The sequence below is a fragment of the Muscardinus avellanarius genome, assembly GCF_963383645.1.
Source record: "Muscardinus avellanarius genome assembly, chromosome: 8".
Classification (NCBI taxonomy): Eukaryota; Metazoa; Chordata; class Mammalia; order Rodentia; family Gliridae; genus Muscardinus; species Muscardinus avellanarius.
In genome coordinates this window covers 63619459-63634622 of record NC_137794.1, presented here as the reverse complement: position 1 = coordinate 63634622, position 15164 = coordinate 63619459, and the positions used below count along the sequence as shown (strand labels likewise).

The following is a 15164-nucleotide window of genomic DNA, read 5'->3' as shown; positions in this document are numbered from 1 at the left end:
TTGTCCTGTTTTCTAAAATGAATGGTGGGTACATAGGTGCTTTATTACTCTCTATAACTTACATTATATACATATAGTCTATTTTATTATGAGATACTTTTTTTGTGGTACTAGGGATGGAACCCAGGGGCATTCTACCTCCAAGCTACACCACCCCCCATCCCTATTATTTTAAAACAGGGTCTTACTGCGTTACAAAGGGCCTCACTATGTAGTTGAGGCTGTCTCTGATCCTCCTGTCTCAGGTTCCCAAATGCTGAGAGTACAAGCCACCACACCTGCATGAGATATTTCTTTAAGAAAGAAAATAATATATCAGGTAACACTTTAGCATTCATCATATAAACTTTCCTAACATGAGTTAAAAGAAGTATTCACATGGAATTTTTCTGCCTAGGCACCTCATCTGTCTAAAATAAATTGACTTGGAATTTTTAGAGATGTCTCCTAGCCCAGTGACTTTTTTATTATAAGAAAAACATTAATCATAGTTGCATTCATGGGGCAAAACCTTAACTCCTAATTTAAAAATTTTGACATAACTTTATGACCTGCATTAATATTTATTGATAACTAGATGATATTTTATAAAGTAATAACAATAAATTCATACTCTCAAATATTGATAATATAATTTTTTGAAATTATGTTTTATTCTACAGGTTATATTATCACTGAAATACCATCACTTTCACAGGACACCATGACAACTTTGCAGCAAATAGAATTAATTAAAAAATTAAAAATGAAACCTGATATTTTAATCAATATTAAGGTAAGGACATTAGTTGTTGTTCTAGTATAGCAAACCTTTCTTTTTATTGTCTTTAAATTCAAGGAATGTTTTCAAAAATCTTATGTAGTTATGGAACTAGTAATTTGGGCATCAGTCATGGGGACTGACTTTCTCACACTTCTGTGCTTCTGCATCCACAATTCCATCCACGAGAACCTTGCTCCTTCAGCAGGCTTGTCATGGCCATCCCTTCAGAGTAGTTCAAGCGTCATCTCATCAGAACTCTCCTTGACAACCACCCCCTACCCACCTCCCATTCGTTTCTTTCTCCCTCTCCCTCTTCCTCTCTCTCCACTGTATATACCTTACTTACCAGAGGAGAGTTAAAGGCTTCTCTGATGACCATTCACTTACTTTCTTCTCTCATATTACTCAGCTCATTATACTTGTCCATTTTTCTCCTAGGATCTCTTACTTGAAGATAGAAACTATGTCTTATTCATTAGGCATCAGCTGGCATACTATGGAATAACTGGTAACTCCTAATAAGTTTACCAACTAAATAAAAGAAACAAACACCAAATGACTTGAGTGTATGGATATTAAATAACACTACCACATTAAGAGCCAAGGCTAGGTCTTTTTTCCCAATTCTCTCCTTTATTAACTATTGGAACTTGGTAGATCACATTTAGAAACCTCAATTTCCTCTTTTCAAAGATAACAATGGCTGCTTTGTGGGTGGAGTAATGATAGGAACCCAGTGAGCTATATCTATTTGTTTATGTGAAAATAAATGACCAACTTTTATATTCGGACCCTACTTAGTTCCCCAAAGCATTTATAATAGCTCAAAACAAATTAGATGTTTCCTAACTCAGATGTTGGGACCAGTGGAGTGTGAGGGTCAGTTGTGAGAGAGAGAGAATGACCAGGTTTACAATGGAATCTGCAGCCCCAACCCCAGCTCATGGCCAAGGGCCAATCAAAATCCTAAGTACACTTGAGAAGATCACATGTGTGAACATGTGCATTAGAAGGAAAAGAGAGCTCAATACAGTGAAACCAAATGTAAAGTTTAAAGCAAAGGAAATGCAGGCTAAATAGGAAATTGAAACCTGATGGAAAGAGAGCCTCGAGATACTCAGGCCCAAAGGCCCCAAATGCTTACAAAATTTGAGTTGGATATCTGGTTCCAGGTTTGATGAACTGAAGAAAAAGGGGAAATGTGACCAGTTATAACACATTGCGAGTGAGAAGATACGCCATTTCTCAGGAAAAACAAAACGCATGTTAAAAAATCTTTTCTTGCACAAGTCTTAATATGAGACTGCTTTAAGTAGTGAACAAAGTCCTTAACCCATTCATAGCTTAAGTGGGCAAGAGAGTGAGCAGCCCAGGCAGTTTCCTCAGGGTAACCAGACTGTAATCAGAGAATCTAAGTGAGACACAAGTAGAACACTGCATGTTTCTCTGATGAAATGGCTTTTCCTTTTCTTTTCTTTTCTTTTCTTTTTTTTTTTAACAGTACGGAGGATGGAACGGGCATCTACCTCTGAGCTACACCCCTAGCCCAATATTTTAGTCTTTTATATTTTGAAACAGCGTCTCGCTGAGTTGTGAAGGGCCTCGCTAAGTAGCTGAGGCTGTCCTCAGGTCTCCACCTCCCAAATACTGGGATTACAAGCGTGTGCCACCAAGCTCAGTGAAATGGCTTTATTTCTAATGCAAAAGATCTTAACCTAGGATCCAGGAATCCTTAAGCATCCATGATGCAAAGCCTTAGGTGTACGTGCATACTCAGAAGTTTTTTAGAAATGTAAATTCTCAGGCCCTACTCCAGAACTAAGAGCCACACACTGTGAGAGGGGCACCTGGCTGTCACTGTTGCAGGGGTGTGCAGCTAACTCTCATGCCTGCTAAGGCTGGAGGACTCCTGCTCCGAGGCACATCCTTCAGCCTCATCGTGTCCTTAGTCACTTCCTACAAGAGGAGACAGGAGACAGCTGAAGGTGGCTGTCTTTGCTAATAACTCAGAATGTGTGGATCCTGGATTATCAATCCACATGTTTTAAGAATTATCTGCATATGTTGAAATCCTTTTGGTGGAGAATTAGGAATCCCAGATTAAAATCTTGCACAGTCAGTAAGGGCACATGCCATCTCCACATGGAGGAGGCATGAAGAAATTAGGAAATGAGCAAGGAAGTTTCCCCAGTTCCTTGCTTCCTTTGTCTCTCAAAGAGTGGTGGGCATCAGAATCACTGAAGATACTTTTTAAAGTGCCTAAGCCTCACCCCTATCCTAATAAATTACAAGGGTAAGCAGATGTGTTCATTTAGCAAGCTCTTCAGATGAGTCATGTAGCTATATTCTAGGTTTGTGAATCACTGTTATATATTATTATCCAGAAATTTTTTGTTTTTGTTTTTTTGTTTTTTTGGTGTGTGTGTGGTACTGGGGTTCCTGGAAGCCCTTCTACTTCCAAGCTACACACCCAGACCTATTTTTATACTTTTCTTAATTTGGAAACAGGGTCTCTTAAGCCAGCGCAGATGGCTTCGAACCTGCGCGATCTTTCTGTTTCTGCCTCCCAAGCGTGGGGATTATAAGCATGCGCCACCACGCCCAGCTTGTTTTTGTTTTTATTCTAGAAAACATCCAGAGCAGGATTTGTCGCCCCCAAACCATCAGTATTGTTAATAAAGCTCCCACAGAGCATGGGCTATAGATCAGAAGTTTTTCATGTAACATTATGATCTAAGACCAGTCTCTTAACCTGTCTACATTTCTCTCAGCTGCAAAATAGCTTTAATCATAATACTGGGTTAACTATTTTAAAGGGCTATTTTCTGAAAGAGAAGGGACATATGTAGCTATTCCATTTTCCTCCATTTTCAGCTTTTCCAAACTAATCTGATAGAATTCTCCTGTGAACCTTTGCAGATTAAACTGACTGTATATATTATTTCTCTAACTCTTTCTACTGTTTTTCAAACCCTCTTTCTTCAACTTCCAACTTCCAATATTTTCTCACATATATAATTTCAGACAAATGGAAGCAATAGTATAGCATAAAAGTTGTAGTTTGTGGTCACACTCTTGCATTGCTCAGGTTTTAAGAATTTTTAGTTCATGTATTTCATAATATTAATGGTATTAAAAGCAGATTCAAAATGTTTTTGGTAATTTAATACTGTTTTTCTGTAGTGCCCTGACTATGATTTGTGTCAAAGAATTTCTGGGCAAAGACAGCACAGTAGTACAGGATACATATACAATAGAGATCAGTGGGATCCTGAAGTCATTGAGAGTCGTAGGAGAAGGAAGAAAGACTCTCAAAAAGAAGTAAAAGCTGAAGAGGAAGGAGAAGAGGAAGAAGAGCAGGAAGAAGAAGAGGTAATATGCCAGTAGGTCATTACTATATTCTACACTTTTAAAGTTTGCTATAAGTAAATTCGATGATAGCATGGATATTAGGAAATAGCAGGTACTAAAGAAACTTATATTTTCTTTACTTTTTTATTAAATCTGAAGGGCATAAGCAAATATATTTCATGCTTTCAAGAATTATTAGATAATAATCTCTCCATATTTTTTTTTTTCGGTGCTGGGAATGAAACTCAGGGGCATTCTACCTCCAAGCTACACCCTCAGTCCTATTTTTTATTCTTTATTTTGAAACAGGGTCTCACCGGGTTGCAAAGGGCCTCGCTAAGTAGCTGAGGCTGTCCGCAAACCACAATTCTCCTGTATCAGCCTCCCAAATGCTGAGATTACAAGCATGTACCACCACACCCAGCTTTACTATGTCTTAATGAGGAAAATGTGATAGTAAAATACATGATAACAGTTGGTGGTCTGGGTCTTTTTGTTTGTTTTTGAATTTTTGCCCACTAGAATGAGGCCACAGTCTGCCAGTCCCTATTCTAGCAAAATGAGCCTGATTGACAATTTTTTCTAGGGACTAGACTCTGTGAAGTGGAAAGTTAACTTACAGATGGATACATCGCAAATATTTGTCCAATAGAAAAGATATCCCAAAGGCCAAAGTCTTATTGCCATATACACCATTAATTAGCCCTGTATCTAATGCTGCAATCTTATATCAGTAACTATAAATACTTTTCTTTGTCATCCTACTTGTTCCCTTACCAATGGGTCAAAAAACATGGGGCATTTTTTTATTTATTTAAAAAGTTATTAACACAATAAAGTTCGTTTAAAAACAAAATAACTCCACCTGTGCAAATAAAGCTTTAGGTAATAATCAGTATCTATTCCAGAATTCTTAAAAGGAAAATCTCATAGTAGATAGGAATAAAAGCATGTCATTATAACATAAATACAGCACACCATCTTGAATCAACACCAACATGGCATCATGTGGTGAGACATAGACTAGGACTGCACGGTCTGGTAAGATAGTCACTGTTTCTATGTGGCTACTTAAATTAAAATTATGTAAGATTAAAAATTCAGTTCCTCGGTGTCACTAGTCACATTTTAGGCGCTCTATTGCCAAATGCAGCTGTGTGCTCCACAGACAGCACAGACACAGCATAGCTGCATTACTGCGTAAGCTTCTTTGGCCAGAAAGAGAGCATTCTTAGCCTCTCAGCTCCAGCCCAGCCACCTGTTACCATAAAGAAACGCTAGCACATTTTTATCAGGTAGTCCAATTTTTCCACAGAAACCACAAATCAGGAATTTAAATAAAAATAGTTGGTGATGAATCCAAGATGTTTAAAATACAATATAGGCCAATGCTGTGGAAGGCAATTAACTTCTGTCCTTGGACTATATTCAGCCTCTAGTGAACTTTTGCTGTGTGCCTTGCCTAGAGACACAACAGTATTCAGAAGATTGACCACTGCTGCCCACTCAGGTGGAGAGCCCATAATTGCATTGAAGTGTGTTTATCCTTAAGTACACACAAATCTCAACAATCTAATGTCTCCTTGGCTTCCACTCCCCTCCACATCCCATCCATTCTTTTGGGAAGCCAGTCCCATTAAGATAGATAGATAGATAGATAGATAGATAGATAGATAGATAGATATCACACACACACACACACACACACACACACACACACACACACACACATATATATATATACATACATACATACATACACATATATATATGTATATATATATAAGAAAATAGAGAGAGTGAGTGCCAGGAGTGGTGCGTGCCTGTAATACCTGTACTTAGGAGACCAATTTCAGATTCAAAGCCAGCCTCAGCAACTTAGCAAGACCCTGTTTCAAAATAAAAAGGGCTAGAGGTAGAGCTCACAGGCAGAATGCCCAAGTTCAGTCCTCACTACCTCAACAAAAAAAATAAATAAATTTGCCATTCTTCTCCTACTCTTCTCTACCAATTAGGGAACAATAGTCACTTTAAAACTTTGTTTCATTCAGTGAAGACTCTCAGGGATGTTTAGTCTCTCTTAAACCCTCAGTCTCTAATCTTCTCCTTCCCCTTACTTCTCACTCCAATGGCATCTAAGCATCAGGAGGGAGGGATGTGGCTTATAGATTGAATGATCATTGACCTAAAGGTAGTAAACCCTTTTCTTTTCCACGTAGGCATATATGGCTGAAATGCAGCTGGTAGCTGAAATTCTTCAGCATCTTGTTCAGAGGCCTGAGGATTATTTGGAAAATGTGGAAAGTATTGTTCAACTTTACAAGGAAACAACTCTTCCTTCCTTAGAAGTAAGAGCAAGATACGTTGCTTAAAATGGAAATATTGATATTTGTGTTTTGTCTCTGGTTCAATAGCTTTTATGTGGCTTCATCTCCTTGTATGCTTGGTTTTCTTTTGAACTTGGCAAAAAGCTATTAGAAAGAGGCTTCCTTCAAAAAGCCATTTTCTATAGCCATTAGTTTACTCTCAAAAAGTGGCTCTTGCTGAAAAGTGACAAGCAAACTGTGTTTTCAAAAGTCAGCAGGGGAACTCATAGGCAGGGGCTGGAAGATCCATAGCATAAGCAAAAACATTTTGTAAAAAACAAGCAAACAATAACAAATAAAACCATTTTCAATCCACACTTTACAGGTATCAAAACAACTGCAGACTGCTAACTTAAAATTCATTTTTTGTTCTAAAGAGAATTTTTTCATGTGTGTGGTACTGGAGGTGGATCCTAGGGACATTCTACCTCTGAGCTACACCCCAAGCCCTATTTTTTTTTTTTCTTTTGGTGGTACTGGGGATGGAACCCTTCTACCTCCGGGCTACGCTCCCAGACCTATTTTATATATTTTTTAAAATTTGGAAACAGGGTCTCTTAAACCAGCAAGGCGAACCTGCGCCATCCTCCTGTCTCCGCCTCCCAAGCGCGGGGATTACAAGCGTGCGCCACTATGCCCGGCCCCCAGCCCTATTTTTTATTCTTTATTTTAAAACAGCGTCTCACTGAGTTTCAAAGGGCCTCACTAAGTAGCTAAGGCTGTTCGTGAACCACGATCCTCCTGTCATAGCCTCCCAAATGCTGGGATTACAAGCGTGCACCGCCATGCCCAGCTCTAAAGGGAATTGTTCATTTAGTTAACTTGCAGTCTGAACAAATTATTATCTCTACATTGGTTTCTGTGGTTATCTCATGCAAAGCTGATTACATGCAAACATGATATTATTTATTGTAATAGGATGGTTTGAATTAATTACTGTTTTTAAAGTATGATTGCCAAGAGTAAAAATATTTAAAAACATATGTTCAAAATCCAATGAAGACTGACAAATATGATCATTTGTGTTAGAGATTTAGTCAAGAAACATTTACTGAATGTGGGCACTTGCACAGACATGCTAAGTCACTGAACTAGGAAGACAAGTAAGCGGCCCTAAAATCGTCTCTTCCCACCTGATAGAGAAACTGAAGAATTTCCTTTCTGCTGTTTTATAGTGTTTATATTTTTTCAAAGGGCGGATCATTTTCTTTCTTATCACCTCTCCTCCAAAATGAGAACCCATTTAATTATTCTTTTAGATATGACTTTTAGTCCTCTCCATCTCTTCTTCTCTCAATGGCCTTTAAACATAAGACATCAAAAGAGGGTCCAGGCCTCTGGCCCCGACCCTGGGCGGGTGGGCAGGCGCTGGCGGGGCACCCATAGGCGACCCCCTTTCCCCCCTGGAAGGACCCTGTGGTCCGGGCCTCTGGCCCCAACCCTGGGTGGGTGGGCAGGCGCTGGCGGGGCACCCCTAGGCAACCCCCTCCCCACCCGGAAGGACTCTGTGGTCCGGGCCTCTGGCCTCAACCCTGGGCGAGTGGGCAGGCACTAGCGGGGCACCCCTAGGCGACCCCCTTTCCACCCGGAAGGACCCTGTGGTCTCGAGCCTCTGGCCCAGACCCTGGGCGGGTGGGCAGGCGCTGGCGAGGCACTCCTAGGTGACCCCCTCCCCACCTGGAAGGACCCTGTGGTCCGTGCCTCTGTCCCCGACCATGGGCGGGTGGGCAGGCACTGGCGGAGCACCCCTAGGCGACCCCTTTTCTACTCGGATGGACCCTGTAAAAAAGAAAAAGAAAAAGAAAAAAGGAAAATATCAGAGAGGGGTCAAGGAGGCCGTGGCGGATGCCAGGATACTGGAGATGCAGACAAAACTTATCCAAATGAACTGGAATTATTGGGAAAATTCCCCGCTAAGGAGGACTGCTTTTCTCTACATTGTTAAGAATCTTGGACATCACCTGTAAGGAGAGAGACTTTAGTGGAGACCAAGGAGAAAGGTGGTGCAGAAAGCGGTCTCCGCGTTGGCGGTGGAGACTTGTAATCAGGAGAAGCAGAAATTGGAACCTACTAACCTTATTTTTTTTCTTGGAAAAATTACACCAAAGGTTGAATGCTACCATTGCGCATGCTTAGGAACACTGGACAACATTCAGAGTGGAAAAAGAGCTTGGGAAAGATTTGAAATGGTGGAGGCAGTGGCAATGGCAGTGGCCAGTACTCAGGGGAGGCAGAGATCTGATGCATTACACCTGAAACCTTTGAAGTAATGACCCCAGAGGCTGAATGCTACCACCACGCACCCTCAAGAACGTGGGACAAATGGTTGGGCGAAGAGGGTGCTTGGATTAGAGCCTGCCGAGGGGTGAGGCTGGCGACGAACACAGCAAAGCTGGGATCGGAGCCTGCTGTGAGGCAAGGCCAGTGCTGGGGCCTCCTAGGCTGGGATCAGAGCCTGCCGAGGGGTTATGCCGGTGCTGGGGCCAGCGGCCGGCATCGGAGCCTTCCGTGAGGCAAGGCCGCTATTGAGGCCTCCGAGGCCGGGATCGGAGCCTGCCGAGGGGTTAAGCCGGTGCTGGGGCCAGCAAGGCTGGGATCAGAGCCTGCCATGAGGTAAGGCCAGTGCTGGGGCCTCTGAGGCTGGGATCAGAACCTGCTGAGGGGTTAGGCTGGTGCCAGGGCCAGCGGCCGGCATCGAAGCCTTCCATGAGGCAAGGCTGCTATTGAGGCCTCCGAGGCTGGGATCAGAGCCTGCCGAGGGGTTAGGCCGGTACTGGGGCCAGCAAGGCCAGGATCAGAGCCTGCCGTGAGGCTAGGCCAGTGCTGGGGCCTCCGAGGCCGGGATCGGAGCCTGCCGAGGGGTCAGGCAGGTGCCAGGGCCAGCGTGGCCAGGATCGGAGCCTGCCGTGAGGCAAGGCCGGTGCTGGGGCCTCCAAGGCCGGGATCAGAGCCTACTGAGGGGTTAGGCTGGTGCTGGGGCCAGCAGCCGGCATTGGAGCCTGCCGTGAGGCAAGGCCGCTATTGAGGCCTCCGAGGCCGGGATCGGAGCCTGCCGTGAGACAAGGCTGGTGCTGGGGCCTCCAAGGCTGGGATCAGAGCCTGCTGAGGGATTAGGTCGGTGCTGGGATCAGCGGCCTGCATTGGAGCCTGCCACGAGGCAAGGCCGGTGCCAGGGGCCTCCGAGGCCGGGATTAGAGTCTGCCAAGGAGTTAGGCCGGTGCCGGGACCAGCGGCCAGCATCGGAGCCTTCCATGAGGCAAGGCTGTTATTGAGGCCTCCGAGGCCGTGATTGGAGCCTGCCGAGGGATTAGACTGGTGCTGGGGCCAGCAAGGCCGGGATTGGAGCCTGCCATGAGGCTAGGCTGGTCCTGGGGCCTCTGAGGCCGGGATCGGAGGCTGCTGAGGGGTCAGGCCAGTGCCAGGGCCAGCGTGGCTGGGATCGGAGCCTGCCGTGAGGCAAGGCCAATGCTGGGGCCTTAGAGGCCGGGATCAGAGCCTGCTGAGGGGTTAGGCCTGTGCTGGAGCTAGCAAGGCCGGCATCAGAGCCTGCCGTGAGACAAGGCCGGTGCTGGAACCTCCAAGGCCGGGATTGGAGCCTGCCAAGGGATTAAGTCAGTGCCGGGACCATCAGCCTGCATTGGAGCCTGCCTGCCGCAAGGCAAGGTCGGTGCCGGGGCCTTCGAGGTTGGGATTGGAGTCTGCCGAGGGGTTAGGCCGGTGCTGGGACCAGCGACCAGTATCGGAGCCTTCTGTGAGGCAAGGCCGTTATTGAGGCCTCCGAGGCTGGGATCGGAGCCTGCCAAGGGGTTAGGCTGGTGCCGGGGCCGGCGGCCGGCATCGGAGCCTTCCATGAGGCAAGGCTGCTATTGAGGCCTCCGAAGCCGGGATCAGAGCATGCTGAGGGGTTAGGCCGGTACTGGGGCCAGCGAGGCCGGGATCGGAGCCTGCTGCAAGGCAAGGCCGGTGCTGGGGTCTCAGAGGCCTGGATCGGAGCCTGCTGAGGGGTTAGGCCAATGCCGGGGCCATCTGCTAGCATCAGAGCCTGCCATGAGGAAGGCCGGTGCTGGGGCCTCCGAGGCTGGGATCGGAGCCAGCTGAGGGGTTATGAAAACTGTTCACTACTGAAGACCTTCTAAGAGCAATGGAAGGAGAGCTGGGGTTTATGGAAGCAAGTAAACAAGGGAGCCATCTCTGAATCTTGGGGAGCCAAGGAAGGATGGGGACAGATTTCATTTTTTTATCTGAGTCTTTGAGGAAGGATGAAAGTGCTCTAACTTCGAGCCACATCCCCAGCCTTACTTTTAATTTTTTTTTTATTTGAAAACAATGTCTTGCTAAGTTGCTGAAGCTGACTTTGAACCTGCACTCCTCTTGTTTCAACCTCCCAAGTACTGGGATTACAAACATGTACCACCACACTCCGCTGATTTTAGATTTTAATATTAAAACAAAAATTAAATAAAAATATTAAAAACAAAAGCGGGTACTTGGGAAGATGAGGCAGGAGGATCACAGGTTCAGTGTCAGCCTTAGCAACTTAGCAAGGCCCTCAGCAACCTAGTGAGACCTTGTTTCGAAAGTAAAGTAAAATAGGGCTAGGGTTGTAGTTCAGAGATAGAATGCCTCTAGATTCAATCCTCAGTACCAAAGGAAAAAAACAAAAAAAGAAAGAAAGAAAAGGAAAACAAGAAGGATACTTCTATAATCTTGAGATGGATAAAACCTAATTTAAACAATAAAGAAATCCAGAAGCAATGAAAACAGATATATTTAATTATAAAAATATTTTACATTAGAGAAAAAAACAAAAAAAAGAAAGAAAGAAAAGGAAAACAAGAAGGATACTTCTATAATCTTGAGATGGATAAAACCTAATTTAAACAATAAAGGAAACCCAGAAGCAATGAAAACAGATATATTTAATTATAAAAATATTTTACATTAAAGAAGGCATTATTTAAAAAAAAGCAGAGCATGGTGGCACACACTTGTAATCCCAGTACTTGGGAGGCTGAGACAGGAGAATCGCAGGTTTGAGGGCAGCCTCAGCTATTTAATGAGACCCTCCATGACTTAGTGAGACCATACTTCAAAATAAAGAATTAAAAATCAGGCTGGGGGTGTAACCTGGAGGTAAAATTCCCCTGAGTTCCACCCCTAGTACTAAAAAAAAAAAAAAGTTAAAAAAAAGGTAAAATATTAGCCAGGCACGGTGGCACACAATTGTCATCCCTCTACTTGGGAGGCTGAGACAGGAGGATCACAGCCAGCATCAGCTACTTAGTGAGGCCTTCTACAACTTAGTGAAACCGTGTTTCAAAATAAAGAATAAAAAAATAGGACTGGAGGTGTAGCTTGGAGGTAGAATGCCCCTAGGTTCCATCCCCAGTAATGCAAAAAATTTTATACACACACACACACATTGGAGCCAGAGCCAGATGGGGTGAGCACACCTGTAATCTCAGAATTTGAGAGGTCAAGACAAAAGGATGGCAGGTTCAAGGACAGCCTCAGCAACCTAGTGAGATTCTCAGCAACTTAGTGAGACTGTTTCCAAAACAAAACAAAACAAAGAAGGGGGGGGGCTGAGGGTGGAATGGGTTCAATAGCCAGTACCAAAAAAGGTAAAATATTCATAATTGATATAGAAGCTGAGGATCAAAGACTCTTCATGAATATTAAGGAAATAAAAATTTGATAGAGGTGATGATTAGGCAATTTGAAGATATAGCTGAATGATGAATTTCACCTGGGAAATATAAAGTAAAAGAAATACAATCCCATCTGTCCACTCAGTTTGCCAGAAATTTGAAAGCTAAAATAGCCAATGGTGGCAGGAAGAAATAAACATTGTCAAACACTACTGCAAAATCAATGGGCAATACTCATTACCATTAAAACCTACTTTGGAAATCATTATATAGTAAAAGAATGCTTATACAGTGTTATGAAAATGTATGTGTGTGCAGTATTTCTACTAATGAAGAGAATGGGGAGAAAAGAGACATACCTGGTTGGTGATACAGAGTAGAAGAATGGGAAGGGGTCCTAGTAACACTTCCTATATGCTTGTCTGGGTTTCTTCACTCATTACTGTTAGTATAAAAATTACTTTTGTAATTATTGGAAAATAACAATTTTTAATTTTTTAATATTAATAATTTTTTATTTTATTTATATGTGGAACATATTGAAAATGGTAAACATTTAGATTGTGCTTGGTGCCGTCTCCCCACTCCCCAGTTCCCCTTCCTCCTCCCAACAATGAGGGTCCAGGTTAACCATGCTATATTCATACTTTTACACATATTCAGATGTAGCTCCTCCATTAATCAACTTCAGCCTTCTTCCTCTCTTCTCCTACCATTCTAGCTTTGCTGAGATTTCCCCTCCATTACCTGGAGTCCTAAAGATGCTTAGAAACAACACACATACCACAGTAGCCTACTTAAATGACAAACAGAGGAACGTTAAATAAATTGTATAGATCCATAGTATGTAATTTTATAAAAGCATCAAAATGTGTATTGACAATGATCTTGTAAAAGTATCGGAGAAAGTTAATTATAATGTTAAGTGAAGATGTGAACTTCAAAGTTATATATACATTATGGTCTTGAACATGAAAACTTTTTTTGTGGAATAAAGGATGGGAGGAAGACAGTATTAGTTACCTTTAGGTAGCTGGATTAGAGGCATTATTTCTTTCTACTTTTCTATGTTTTCATAAGAAGAACATGCCTTAGCCAGGCATGGTGGCACACGCCCAGTAATTCCAGTAATTGGGAGGCTGAGACAGGAGGATCACACAAGTTCGAAGCCAGCCTTAGCTACTTAGTGAGGCTCTCAGCAACTTAGTGAGACCCTGTTTCCAAATAATATAGAAAATCGGTCTGGGAGTATAGCCCGGAGGTAGAAAGCCTCTGGGTTCCACCTCCAGGACCACAAAATAAATAAATAAATAAATAAAAATAAAAAATAAAACCAGATATCAAAGGTATGAATATATACAGATAGACAGATATCCTGAAACATTTTGTATCGGGAAGGACTTTAAAACTTTCGTGTAGAGAAAAAACAAACAAACAAAAACCAGAAAGACAATGAAATTGATGGTAAGGGGTTAAGGGGTTGGGGAATAGTTCAGTGGTAGAGCACTTGCCTAGTAGCCATGATGCCCTTGGTTCAATGCCTAGCACTGCAAAAGAAAACAAAACAATCTGTAGTGAGCATAGTTTGGACTTTTTCAATAGATCTCTTGAGCACTGAAAGTAGTGTGCATTAGAGCAGGTTTAAGGCAAACAAGTTAGCTTTTAAGATTTCTTCATAGGATATGAAGATTATGGTCTTGTAGTCATTTTCCCCAGTGATTGTGGATTATAAGGTTTCTTTTCTATTATCTGCAGGAAATAATGGCTGAACATAATCCCCAGTATCTCATTGAGTTAGATGGACATAAGCCACCCGATGAGCTCTTAACAGTAAGTGCAATGTTTAGTAAAAATATCTTATAGTTGAAAATGTAAAAACTTTTCACAGTATTGTACTTTTGTTGTTGTTGTTGCGGGTCTGGGGATGGAACCCAGGAGCATCTGACCTCCAAGCTACATCCTCTGCCCTAGTTTTTTCATTCTTTAATTTGAAACCGGGTCTCACTAAGTTGCGGAGGGCCTCACTAAGTAGCTGAGGCGGTCCACGAACCACGATCCTCCGGTCTCAGCCTCCAGAGTGCTGGGATTACAAGCGTGTGCCACCATGCCCGGCTTGTACTTATCTTAATGTATGTGTATTTATTTAAATTTAACACCATAATTTTTGAAAAAATGTTGACACTTTAAAATTTAATCTTATATTTGTTTATTTATTCATATTTAAATCAAAACTACATTTATGTCTAAAACCTCTGCATGACAAATATATATTTGATTATAAAAATCTTTTATATTGTGGAAGATATGATAAATATAAGGTATCAGTCACTAGGAAAATGTACATCAAAAGCATAACAAGATATCACTTCACACCCACTAGAATGATAAAAGTAAAGAGAGAGAAAATAAGATAATAAGTGCTGATAAGGATGTAGAGAAATTGAAACCCAAAAATATTTTACAAAAAATAATGGAATAATTTAATAATACAGCAGCTATTTCTGAAATGCCTAAGAGTATCTGACACTATAATAAGCTCCAGGGATACAGACAGGAAGGAGGCAGATGAATCCATGAGTCCCTCCTCTTGTGTAGTATCTGATCATTGGAGGCAGGGGTCATTTAAATGGTGGTTTGTATAATAGTCAGAGAAGTACAATGTATTATAGAAGCTCCTGGTTGAAGGACAAAATCTGCTCATGAGGGCCTGTCCGAAATTGCACTTAGAGGATGAGTAAGAATTGAAGGCTAGGGCAGCGGTGGGGTTTGATATAGTGTTATAAGCTGAGGGAAGAGTTAGGGCTAAGCTTCCTGAGGTAGAAAGAGTAAAGTGAATTATAATACTGGAGTTTGGGGGGATGAGATAGAAGGAATAAAATAGGGCCAAGACTCAAGAACTGAGCAGGAGCTGTACCAAGAAAAACCTGAGTCATGTTAAGGAGTTTAGGCCTCATTGTGAGGAAGCAGGCAGCCAGAAGGAGATTTTAAGCCAGAGAGTGAAAATGGTTTTATTTCCATTTAAGAAGGGACACT

At 42.5% G+C, this 15164-nt stretch overlaps 1 protein-coding gene across 1 annotated transcript in view; it reads left to right on the top strand.

Moving 5' to 3' along the window:
- Nucleotides 1–15164, top strand: part of AK9 (adenylate kinase 9) — a gene marked incomplete at both ends in the record, with an annotated part of 127265 nt that overhangs the window by 13454 nt on the left and 98647 nt on the right. The window contains 4 exons of the mRNA XM_080700098.1: nucleotides 663–775; nucleotides 3947–4135; nucleotides 6334–6462; nucleotides 13887–13961. Of these exons, the coding sequence (XP_080556224.1) occupies nucleotides 663–775; nucleotides 3947–4135; nucleotides 6334–6462; nucleotides 13887–13961 (506 nt within the window). The remainder of the gene's footprint in view (nucleotides 1–662; nucleotides 776–3946; nucleotides 4136–6333; nucleotides 6463–13886; nucleotides 13962–15164) is intronic.